Here is a 10,856-nt window from a genome sequence, read left to right on the forward strand (position 1 = left end):
TGTCCTAAGAAAATGAAATCATGAATATCAAGATTTTTTAAGACATTCTACAAAATAATCAAGTTTTCCATATTTAAAAAAAAAAAATCCATTTTCCATATTTAAAATAAATCCATGTTTTCAATTTTTTTCTGACTAGTTTTTTAAAAAAATCATATTTTTAGATATTTTAAATATCCATTTTTTATTTTTATTTTTGAAGAAAATATGATTTTTCATTTTTTTTATAATAGGGTTATTGGTTCGTCTATGATTTATTAATAATGCTTAGTTATTTTTAACTTAAAACGGATGAGAATTGGATGTTTATATGTATGTGTGTGTGTGTGTGTGTATATATATATATATATATATCCTTTTAACTTATTTTTTTATTGGCCTTTGAATAATTTGTGTATGTTATTGGTTAACATTTCTCTTTGGCAAAAGATTTGTATACTGAGTCGTTTAACTACTACTATTTTTGTGGAAAATTGTAAAAATATTGAACAACAATTTTCGAAAATAATAATTCAAATAAGGAAAGAATTTATGTTTATATAAGTAAAATCTTAATCAATATTAAATTTTTAAATATTAGGAGTTCTTATATGGTTCAAATTTTTCTTTAGTTTGAAAGTATTAAATATTTGAAAAATTATTAAATGCCAACAACAACCAGTATAATCCCACAAAGTGGCTAAATCTTGTCAGTTTTGAAATCTATTCTTCAATTTTTAGATTTTAATTTTTTTTTTTATGTGAGAACTGATTTTGTCATTTTCATACAAAATTAGATAAAAAATTGTTTATAAATTTAAGAAATATATCGCAACACAAACGTGAATAGTGTTAATTTTTTACTTTATAACGTGCACAAATAATTTGAGGTGGCTTATAAATTTGTTTTTTTTTTAATGTAAATTAAAGTGGTTTAATCATTAACAATAGATAGAAAATTTAAAGGGAAAAAATATATGTTAACAGGAATTTTTCTTTTTAATAACATAAAGACTCCTAATCCTAAAAGGAACCCAAAGTGGTAAAGTTTTAAGATCCTACTTAGCTTATTCAATAAAAGAATAAACTATGCTCCATAGAAGTACTTATTTAATTTTATTGTGTTTACTTTTTACTTCTAGAAACATATTATTATATATGGTTTTCTATTGATCATATGCACGTATAAATAGGCAAGTGCTTTTATTTATTAATACTTTGTTCTTTTCCTTTCATTAAATATTTGTACTCACAGAGTTATGTTTTGTAAATTATTTAGTTCTAAACTCAAGTATATCATAAAAATAAAACACAAACTAAAAATGTACATTATTAAAAGGATTTAGTTTTAAATTCTAAAGCCTCCCAAGAAATAATTTAGGTGTACCTTTTAAGCCTAAATGCCATTGAATTCTAAAATCTTTTACACCGGCCAGGTCAAAATATCATTGAACTCTAATTTTCTTTTTTACTTTTGTTTTTAATTTTCTTTTATTTGTTTGTCTATTGTTATATTTTTATTTCTTTTATGAAAAATATTGAAATGGACTCTGATCACATGCATATTGTTTGTGGGACGAAAAGAAAGAAAATTATATGACCATTCTTTAAGTTAAAGAGGTAGAAGTCATACCTCAAAATAGTTCTTGCATCGATGGAGCATGGCACATTCATCCTAATTATTCATGGCCTGTACATATTTCAAACACATGTTAGGAATTAGAAAAAGAACTAAACAAACACAATATTTAACACAAATAGTGACAACGACTTTTTTAAATATTTCTAAATAAAATTCAACACACATTATATGAAACAATTTAAACTAAAACTAAGGATTATATTCAATTTGATCATATGCATGTAAGTGGACAAGCATCTTATGCAAATCTAATTAGAATTTTAAAAAAAAATACAAAAACAAAAAGGAAAAAGACATCAGGAGTTTAGGACCATGCTTCTCGAATTAATGGTGCAATCAGCTCTCTATATATAAGCAATAGGCAGCTGAAAATTGTATATAAGGTAAGTTTAATTGAATACAAAGTCTTAAATATTAGGGTTTCCTACCTATGGCAAAAAAGGAATGATTTAATACGTTTTTTTAATTATTTTTTAATTTTAAATAGGCAATTAGTAAATGACGATTTTGTCTACTGCAGAGTCTTTTAATGAAGAGCAAAAAGTTCAATCAACATTTCTAAGGCCCTTCACACTTTTAATATAATATAGATTATGATACAATATTTGAGTATGGCCGTTATAGAGAGGTAATTTTACAAAGAGTGTACCGCTATAATGAATGTCACTACTGTTATAGGTAGAATGTTGTTATAGAGAAGTAAAATATAACATGAAAAATCAGTTCTTGAGAAAATTAGGCCGTTATACTGAAATGCTGTTAGAACAAATGACAATTATAGAGAGATTTGACTATATATATATTCTCACCTCATTAGTCACTTAACCCTGGTAAGTTGATATGATTGGTGTGAACAAATATATTGTTTACCCTCTCAGCAGGTACCACTAAATTATAAGTATCATTTATCAAAAATTGTATCTTATAATAGTTTTATATTATTTCTTAAAATAGGTACCTTTTCATTTCTTAAAAAATAAGAAACAGTGGAAAATCCTTAATAAAAATTCTCCAAAACTGTTTTAGTTTTTCATAGAAATATATTCGTTCAAGAAGGACTCCAAAAGATATTAATCATAAAATAAAACAGCTTAGCTTCAGAGGTTGTTGGCCCTGATATTTATGGCTAATCCCATGCATAAAGCAACCGTAAAAGGGGTTAGCTTTAAGTAAGGGCTAATTCTTCACACTAACATTGTTCCCCACAGGGAATATATTCTAGTAGTTAGAACGTTAAAAGTACAAAGTTATTCTAAACACTCCTATAATGGGATTGACTAGCGAATATATATTTTATTTTCAAATCAAGCACTTAAATCACGTATATAATGAAAATTTTACACATTTGATTTCTCAAAATTAAACACTTAAATACCTTATATAATCTATTGAAAATAAAATTAAAAAACTCTAAAAATTTCACACAACATTTTTGCACAGGGTTCAATATATTTAAAACTTAGTAAGAGTTGGGCGGTGTAGAGGCGTAGAGCTATGACTCATAGTTTAGACAATTTTAACCCAGTTCCTTTCAGTCTAAGTAGCAACCCGCCCATTTATTAATTTAACTCATTTTTACCTGCCCAAATTCAACTCAACCCACCCATTTAGACACCCCAACTAAAAGTATATTTTCTTCTTTACTTGTTTACTATCCAAAGGAGCATCAATAATCCATTTTCAATATTACTCTTATCATTAAATAACTGTTTTCTCAAACTAATGACCCGTTTGGTCATGAGAATTGTTCACTTTTTTCCGGAAAACTTTTTCACTTTATTTGGAAATCAACATTTGTCGGAAACTGAAAAACACCTAAAAACCTGTTTTCACTTCTTTTTTTCACTTTCAGTACATTCAAATAACCAAATATTCTTTGCAAATGTTATAACCAAACACAACTCCATCTCCAACTCCAACTTGAAAATTCCAAATAAAGTGAAAGATATTTGGTTTTCATGGCCAAAAGCCTACTAATTTTAGTATTAATAGTCAAATTTAGATTTTCAGATTAATAAAGATGCAAAATATAAACTAAACAAGTAAAAGGGAACAGAAGGAGTACACTTTAGAGGACGAAAAAAAAAAAAAAGTGAGTTGTCCTTTAGCGGCTGGCATTTGTGTGTGACCATAATAACAATACGATCAAAGGAAAGGGAATAAAAACTCCAATGGCCTTAATTCAAATGCAGTACTCTGCATTTGTAGTGAAAACATTTGATTTTCATAATATATGTTAGTATGCCTCAAACACCTATATAACATATTTCCATGCATGATCAATTCTTTCACTCACTTCCAAATTCTCTCAAAAGGTTTCAAAGAAAATACTAATATCATCAATCAAGAATGAAGATCAACAATGCTGAAAATAGTGCTGCTATTGGACGAAAAGGAGGAAGAGGAGGAGGAGCTGCTGCTCGTGGCGGATCTAGACTCAATGGATTGCGGGGAAACTCTCCGCCACCCTTTCTGTTGAAGACATTTGAGATGGTGGATGATCCTGACACTGATCATTTGGTACATTGGAATACTAGCAAAACCACTTTTCTTATAACTGATCCTAACAAGTTTGCTGGAGAAGTACTGCCAAAGTACTTCAAACACAAGAATTTATCTAGCTTCATTTACCAACTCAACAACTATGTGAGTAGGATGCTGCAAATTTGACTTCTCTTTCAGTATTGTTTTCTGTGCTGTGTTCCTATTTCTGTTGGATTATGTTTTCGAAATTTTGTTTCCATCTCTACTAGCTCAACAACTATGACAGTGTGTTACTGCAAGCAATCCTCTTCTGTGTCTAATATATGTTTTCTCTCATTTGAATTGATTCTTGAAATTTGACTTCTCTTTTAGTATTGTTTTCTGTTTTGTGTTCCTACTTCTGTTGGTTAATGACTCGAAACTTTCTTTTGATCTTTACTCAAATTAACACCCCCTGCATTTGTTAAAGTCATCATTTCTTTGTTGTATGCTGAAAAAAGAATTCAAGTTATCTCTCACATGAAGTCTTGAATGATTATACGTGGAGTTTTAAAAAAAAATGAGATGGAGATATCACATTCTTCAGAGTCCATACAGACCTCCTATTAGAATTATAAATTAGTTGCTTGCCCTACTGCTCCAAGCTTCAACTCAAAATCAGTAAAATCACTCAAAATCACGATTTTACTTTTTTGATCTTCATGGTAGAGATTTGCATAATCTAAATAAATATATTACGCAACTTGGTTTAATTTTAGAACGCCATTAATTATATGTACATCTTCACAAACATTGCTACCCATATATAAAGGGAGAAACACTATAATTCAATCATATGATCATCTGAAAAGCTTCATCTGAAAAGCTTACTCATATTTCTGAAATTCTTAAAGGATGCAATGATCTTGTAGAGCATTAAATGAAAAGGCATGTCAGAACATCAAAATCATCAGAGGAAGCAACAGGATCCAGTATAGGAGATTTTTGGCAGAATTTCAACCTGTGAAATATTAGTACATATTAAGCGTAACAATCCCATGAATCTCTGAATGCGTAATTGCTATTGAGAGGAAGTTTGTTCCCTCTTTGGAAGAAAATTTCACTTTTCCTAGTTCAAGTAGAAGTTTCTTTGTCTTTTGATCAATTGCTTGCGATTAACGAAATAAATTCCATGAAAAGTCGATGTGTTCTTTCAAAGAATTGAAACCTGGTAAGTGTAAGTTTTTTTTTTGGCAGAAACAATATGTAGAATATTACCAGATTTCTTGTACAGATCAAAGACTCTCTCTATCTCTTTCAGCAATTTAAGAGTCTTTTGATGGATTTATTTATTTAAAAAATGGCTTGTTCATAATCAGAATGGAAGAAGAAGGTGTTCCTTTTCAATCAAATGTTTGGCTTTTGTTAGTTAGTAGTTAGTATTAATTAATGTGGTAAATGATTAAAACAAATGCAGTTAAAACTAAACGGCAGTTTTAGTAGTCTCTGTGTTCTGATATGTTTGCTAGGTTATTTTCTCATCTATGTTGATTTCTTGAAATTTGGCTTCCCTTCCAGACTCGCCCCTTTTTTACTAGGTCAACATCTAGGTGGCTTCAATCTCTAAACACTAAACCATGACATGCTTTCGTCTTAATTTAACGTTCTAATATGTATGCATTTGGTGTGATTGTCAAAATGGTATTGATTTGTTAGAAGCTGTTTGGTTTGTTTCCTTTCTATATGAAGTACTTGGAACTTTGATTTGATAAGAATGAATGAATTTCAGCGCTTTAGGAAGGTCTGTTCTTACAAATGTGAGTACGAAAATCCATGGTTTCGAGCTGGAAAGAAGCACTGGCTGAACAATATCAAAAGCAGGATTCAACTATCCAAAGAGAACAAGCCACAAGAAGGTTCACATAGTCCTCGTGTTGATCCAATGAAGGATAATCTGGAAGAGGAGCTGGAAAAGTTGAGGAATGATCACGTTAATCTGAGAGTAGAACTTCAGGAGTTGAAAGAAAGACAAGAAAACATGAGATCTTTCTTTCCTACTTTGCAAGGATGCAGAAAGGAAACAGAAATTAGGAATATTTTGAAGTTGCTTCTCGAGAAATCGGAAGTCAGAGGAGATTCTAGCAGCAATGATACCAGCAAGAGGCCACGAGTAGTGGAGTCGCCATATCCTGTTGCTAGTTCTGTCCAGGATGGGATTGGACATGCATTAAATTCTGCTGGTGGCTCTGTGAGTTCTAACGAACAACAGAAAGAAGAAGCAACTACTAAGAATGAGAAGAATCGCGAGTTCTGGGAAAAACTGTTTGAAGATGATTCAGAGTCTAAAAATGAAGGAGCAGAGTTTGAGCAGGAACTGAATCGTGCGAAGGCGATGGCAGAGATCGAGGAGATGGTGGAGAACAAGATTGCTATGGAAGGAGATGCTTTGATAGCAAAGACTGCTGCTAGTTTAGATGAGGAGACGGAGGCTTATCTTCAACTATGGACTTAGTATATTCTCTTTGCTTAATTCCACTACATGTTTAGATTGTGACCTTCTTATCAAATCAAAATTGTTACTTTGTCTGCAGGGTGGAGATGAAAAGTGGAGATGAACTACAGCTGATGAAGGTCCTCTATCCATATAGATTGTTCTTATATTTGTTCCAGGAACTATTTAATGTCTTTTCTGTTTACATAATTTCACCTAGAAACTATACTGGAATTTGGAAGTTATGGTAACTTTGTAATGATTCATAATTGTAACTATGTAGAATATCTATGGGAGTAGCCTATCTCTAAAACTTCCTCTGAGTTATGACATCTCAAGCTGCTTCTGCTTTATGTTCACAGTTCTGTGATAGGAAACAATTAGGTGAACCTAAGACAGTAATTTTCGTTTGAATTTACACTGGAAACTACACCATGGTTCTCAACTACAGTCTCTTATTAAGTCACAGAAAAATAAACAAATGAAACCAATAAATAGCTATATAACAATGATATCAGACAAGAAATTGGATAATGGAAGGAGGATAGTTTCTTTGTTTCTTCTTCATCATGCTTAGATATTCCTTACCTAGGTCCTGAAAGAATTGAAGGAAACAAGGTATTGGTTGTGTCTGTCACTCTTTTGATTGCTGCAATTGTTTGTGAATTTGGAACACTGTAGTCTAAGTGAGATTCAATGTCCATTGTCCCCTCTATTACTTTAACCACTATGGACATGGAAGGCCTCAGAGTAAAATCACTCTGTAAGCACCAGACAGCAAGCTTCATCATACGGACCACTTCTGATGTATTGCATTGCAGATCATCGTTGTAGTTTCCGATCATATCGATCAACTGATTGTTTTCAGCTTTTTTCATAAACAAACTAAGCAAATGTGGAGATTCCAGTGAGTGTGAATAGTCCAAGTTCTTGCGTCCACAGAGGATCTCCATTGCAACAACTCCAAAGCTGTAGACATCTGCTTTTTCTGTAATGAATGCGGTAAACCATTCAGGAGCTAAGTATCCCGGGGTTCCCCTAATTCTGGTCACTATCTGGCTCTGATCTTTATCCACTAACTTGGCCAAACCAAAATCAGAAACCTTTGCACAAAAATCGTCATCCAACAGAATGTTCTGCGGCTTTACATCTAAGTGGACTATCCTTTGCATACATTCTTCATGAAGATAAGCCAATCCTTTCGCTATATCATGGATGATTCTTTTTCTTATTTTCCAATCAAGTGTAAACTGTGTAGAGCCTGTTCCGAAAATCCATTTATCCAATGATCCGTTACTCATGAAATCATAAATTAATAGCTTATGCTCTTTCTCAGCACAAACTCCAACTAGTCTAACAAGATTAACATGATGGATGCTTCCTATGGTCTGGATTTCTGCCAAGAATTCCTTCTTCCCTTGTCCAAAACCTTCGAGAACCTTCACTGCTACTTTTTGACCATCTTGAAGAACTCCTTCATAAACTGAGCCAAAGCCTCCCTGACCAAGCTTTTTCTGGAAATTCCCTGTTGCCACCTTCAACCGTTCGTAAGAAAATCTCGGAAGGCCAGATATCTCCTCTGAATAATCATCATTATTTTCTTGCAATGCTTGTTTTCTGTTGAAAGCAATCAAGATGCCAACACTTAATGCTATCAGAAGAAATGCTCCACTAGTTGATCCAGCTATAATGCCAATTCTTCTTGCAGCTGTAGACTTCGTACTTTTTTCTGCATCATTGGGTAATTTGATGAATGCAGATGACTCATAGCCACTTCTTTCCTTTCCATCATTTATAAGTGACAGAACAGGCGATGGTAGATAGCAGTCACCACTTGAAAAGTTAGTAAAATAGCGGAAGAGAACTACTTTACAAGAGCAGTTCTTCAAGCACAACTCTTGGCAGCTTTCCTCATCTGTTCCTCTTAGAGCTGCTGCATCAATGTCAACATAGTTAAAGTAATAGACATCCGAAACACGCACCATTTTGTGGGAGCGTTGTCCATTACATTCCACTGGACTAACTTCCACGCACCCATTGTTTTGCTGATCATTGCTTTTTCTGAATGAACCCGGACAAGAACAAAATCCATTTGCACAAAGCTCCAAACTGCCACAGGCTGTGGGGTAATCGCAAAAACTGATGAAATCTGCCAAAAGATCTTTTGGTTGATCACTTCCCTCGATGTAGGCTCGAAGATATCCATCATAATCATATCTCAAAAATTTCATCCTAGAAGGTCTTGACAATACAGCATTTGGCTCATTTGGCTCAGTTGATGATATGTACAAGGCAAGAGTACCATTCACTGCTTTCACATAACTTTCATCAAAGTTATCCCTTTCTCCTCTAACCAAAAACTTAAAATACATACGTGGCTTGTTCGATATGTAAAATGCAAACAAGCCTTGATTTGTTACAGAGAGAAAGTAGTTACCTTCAGTCCATTTGGATGAAGAAACTCTAGCCACAAGTTTTTGACCAGCCCTTAATTTCTGTTCCGGAAGGAGTGCATCTGTTGGATGATCAAAAGACTGCCAGACAGTCTGATTATACATGTCATGAAGCACAAGGTTTCCAGTCTCCATCATGTTAATGCCTGATATGAACTTATTTGCAGTACTCGTAGACCACACAAGAGTTCCATCCACATCTTTTAACACTAAATCTCCATCTTGCAGCAATTGCAGCGTTCCATTTTCACGAACTGGATGGTTTCTGTTTGCAAACCAGACCAGCTCAAGGTCAGACCAGTTCTCGGCTCCTACAAAGTCCTGAATAAGACGTACAATTCCTATGGAGAACACAAAGGAATCATCTTCTCCATTTGAAGCAAAACCACAAGCATATCCCATGTCCTTTTTTATCTCTTTGAGCATTACAATTCTCATGAAAGGTCCAGAAGATTGATTGAATGAGTAAAAAGGGTACGTTAAGGGCTTTGTAACATTGACAGCCGAAACATTATTGTTTATCCAGGTTGTGGGGATTTTTGCGGTGTGATAGTCAGGAAATTGAGCTAAAGTAAGATTCTCAAGGAGCAAAGTGATCAAAAGCTTCAATACATGTTTGACAGAGGCTAAAGCCATGATTTTTTTTTAGACAAAAAACTAAAATACCAAAAATATAATTCAAGGGAAAGGATTCAAAGGAATTCTTACATAGATGAATAGTTCATCTGTGAAATCTCTAATTTATATCAATGACTTGATGATACTTGTAATGAATCATTCCCGTCTGCTTAACTACTTGTCTGGATAGGGTAAAGATAACTTTGAAGCTGATATTGTCTTAACCTTTTTTCTGTGCTTGGAAAACTTAGGAATTATGTGATGGTCTGGACTGGAAATGTTATTTTACTACAGTTACAAATGGCAATAATGCATTTGACTAGTATGCTCTATGTGGACAATCATGGGAAGAGAAGTGTATACGGTAAAATTCGTAGGCACCTGGTGAAAGTATCAAAAGATGACAGTGGTGATTGTAACATGTCCGATTCAAGTTAGCAAGTGAGGGGATTTGGGAAAGCACATGACGCTCCGGATAAGTAATTTGGTAATAGCTAGCGGAGGAAAAAACTATAAAGGGTCCGGAGAAGCATGCTAATTCACCGATCAAACATCATTCAATGCACAACCGTTACAAGAAATCCCAAGTCTTCCTCAAGTCTTAAAAGCGCATTAATACCCTTTATTACCATTCATTGTCACCCATTAATTATCTTTTATTGCAGTATGAATATTAGTAATTAATGGGGCATGATTGGTGGATCATGCACCCCATAGCTCTAGTATAAGTAAAGCTTTTTAAAACATAAGAAATCATATGGCAATACAAAGATACTTACTTTGTTCTCTATATTATTTTGTTCTGGATTCGAAGTGTTCTTAACGGCTGAGTGTTCAACTGGAGTCATCCTCATTAAGAGATTCCTTCGAGTTCCTACAGCCCAGGCTTATTCTATATTTTACTTAATTATTGTTTTATATTTACCTGATTTCATTACTTTGGCACTTATTATCTTTTTTTGCTTATAACAAATCAATTCACTTATCCTTTAAACTACTGACTTTTTTGGGGTAAACAAGAAGTACATTTGAAATATCGAACTAAGTTGAATGTTATCCCTTTGTCCTAGTTGTCCATGTTTTAACATTGGACTTTTCTTCTCCTTGCTGAGTTTGACGATGACTGGGGCTTTGCCCAACTCTCGTAAAGAACTCTGACAAATGAGTTGGGAAGGAACATCTGTTTTATCATAGTTGTCATTTCACTAGA

The 10,856-nt window shown here is 33.2% G+C and overlaps 2 protein-coding genes across 2 annotated transcripts; one reads left to right on the forward strand and one right to left on the reverse strand.

Moving 5' to 3' along the window:
* The first annotated feature begins 3,810 nt into the window (after positions 1-3,810).
* On the forward strand, positions 3,811-6,744 carry LOC132043681 (heat stress transcription factor A-7a-like). The gene is made up of 2 exons (XM_059434148.1): positions 3,811-4,267; positions 5,874-6,744. The coding sequence occupies exons 1-2, from the start codon at positions 3,971-3,973 to the stop codon at positions 6,594-6,596; spliced, it is 1,020 nt and encodes a 339-aa protein (XP_059290131.1). The 5' UTR covers positions 3,811-3,970; the 3' UTR covers positions 6,597-6,744.
* A 237-nt stretch (positions 6,745-6,981) lies between these two features.
* LOC132043671 (G-type lectin S-receptor-like serine/threonine-protein kinase SD2-5) lies at positions 6,982-10,856 on the reverse strand. Its single transcript, XM_059434140.1, has one exon. The coding sequence runs from the start codon at positions 9,662-9,664 to the stop codon at positions 7,160-7,162; it is 2,505 nt and encodes an 834-aa protein (XP_059290123.1). The 5' UTR covers positions 9,665-10,856; the 3' UTR covers positions 6,982-7,159.

Source organism: Lycium ferocissimum, chromosome 2 (genome assembly GCF_029784015.1).
Source record: "Lycium ferocissimum isolate CSIRO_LF1 chromosome 2, AGI_CSIRO_Lferr_CH_V1, whole genome shotgun sequence".
Classification (NCBI taxonomy): Eukaryota; Viridiplantae; Streptophyta; class Magnoliopsida; order Solanales; family Solanaceae; genus Lycium; species Lycium ferocissimum.

Coding starts and splice junctions, on each gene's coding strand:
- LOC132043681 (XM_059434148.1), top strand. CDS start 3,971: ATGAAGATCAACAATGCTGAAAATAGTGCTGCTATTGGACGAAAAGGA. Junction 4,268..5,873: donor TTTACCAACTCAACAACTAT/GTGAGTAGGATG, acceptor AATGAATTTCAG/CGCTTTAGGAAGGTCTGTTC.
- LOC132043671 (XM_059434140.1), bottom strand. CDS start 9,664: ATGGCTTTAGCCTCTGTCAAACATGTATTGAAGCTTTTGATCACTTTG.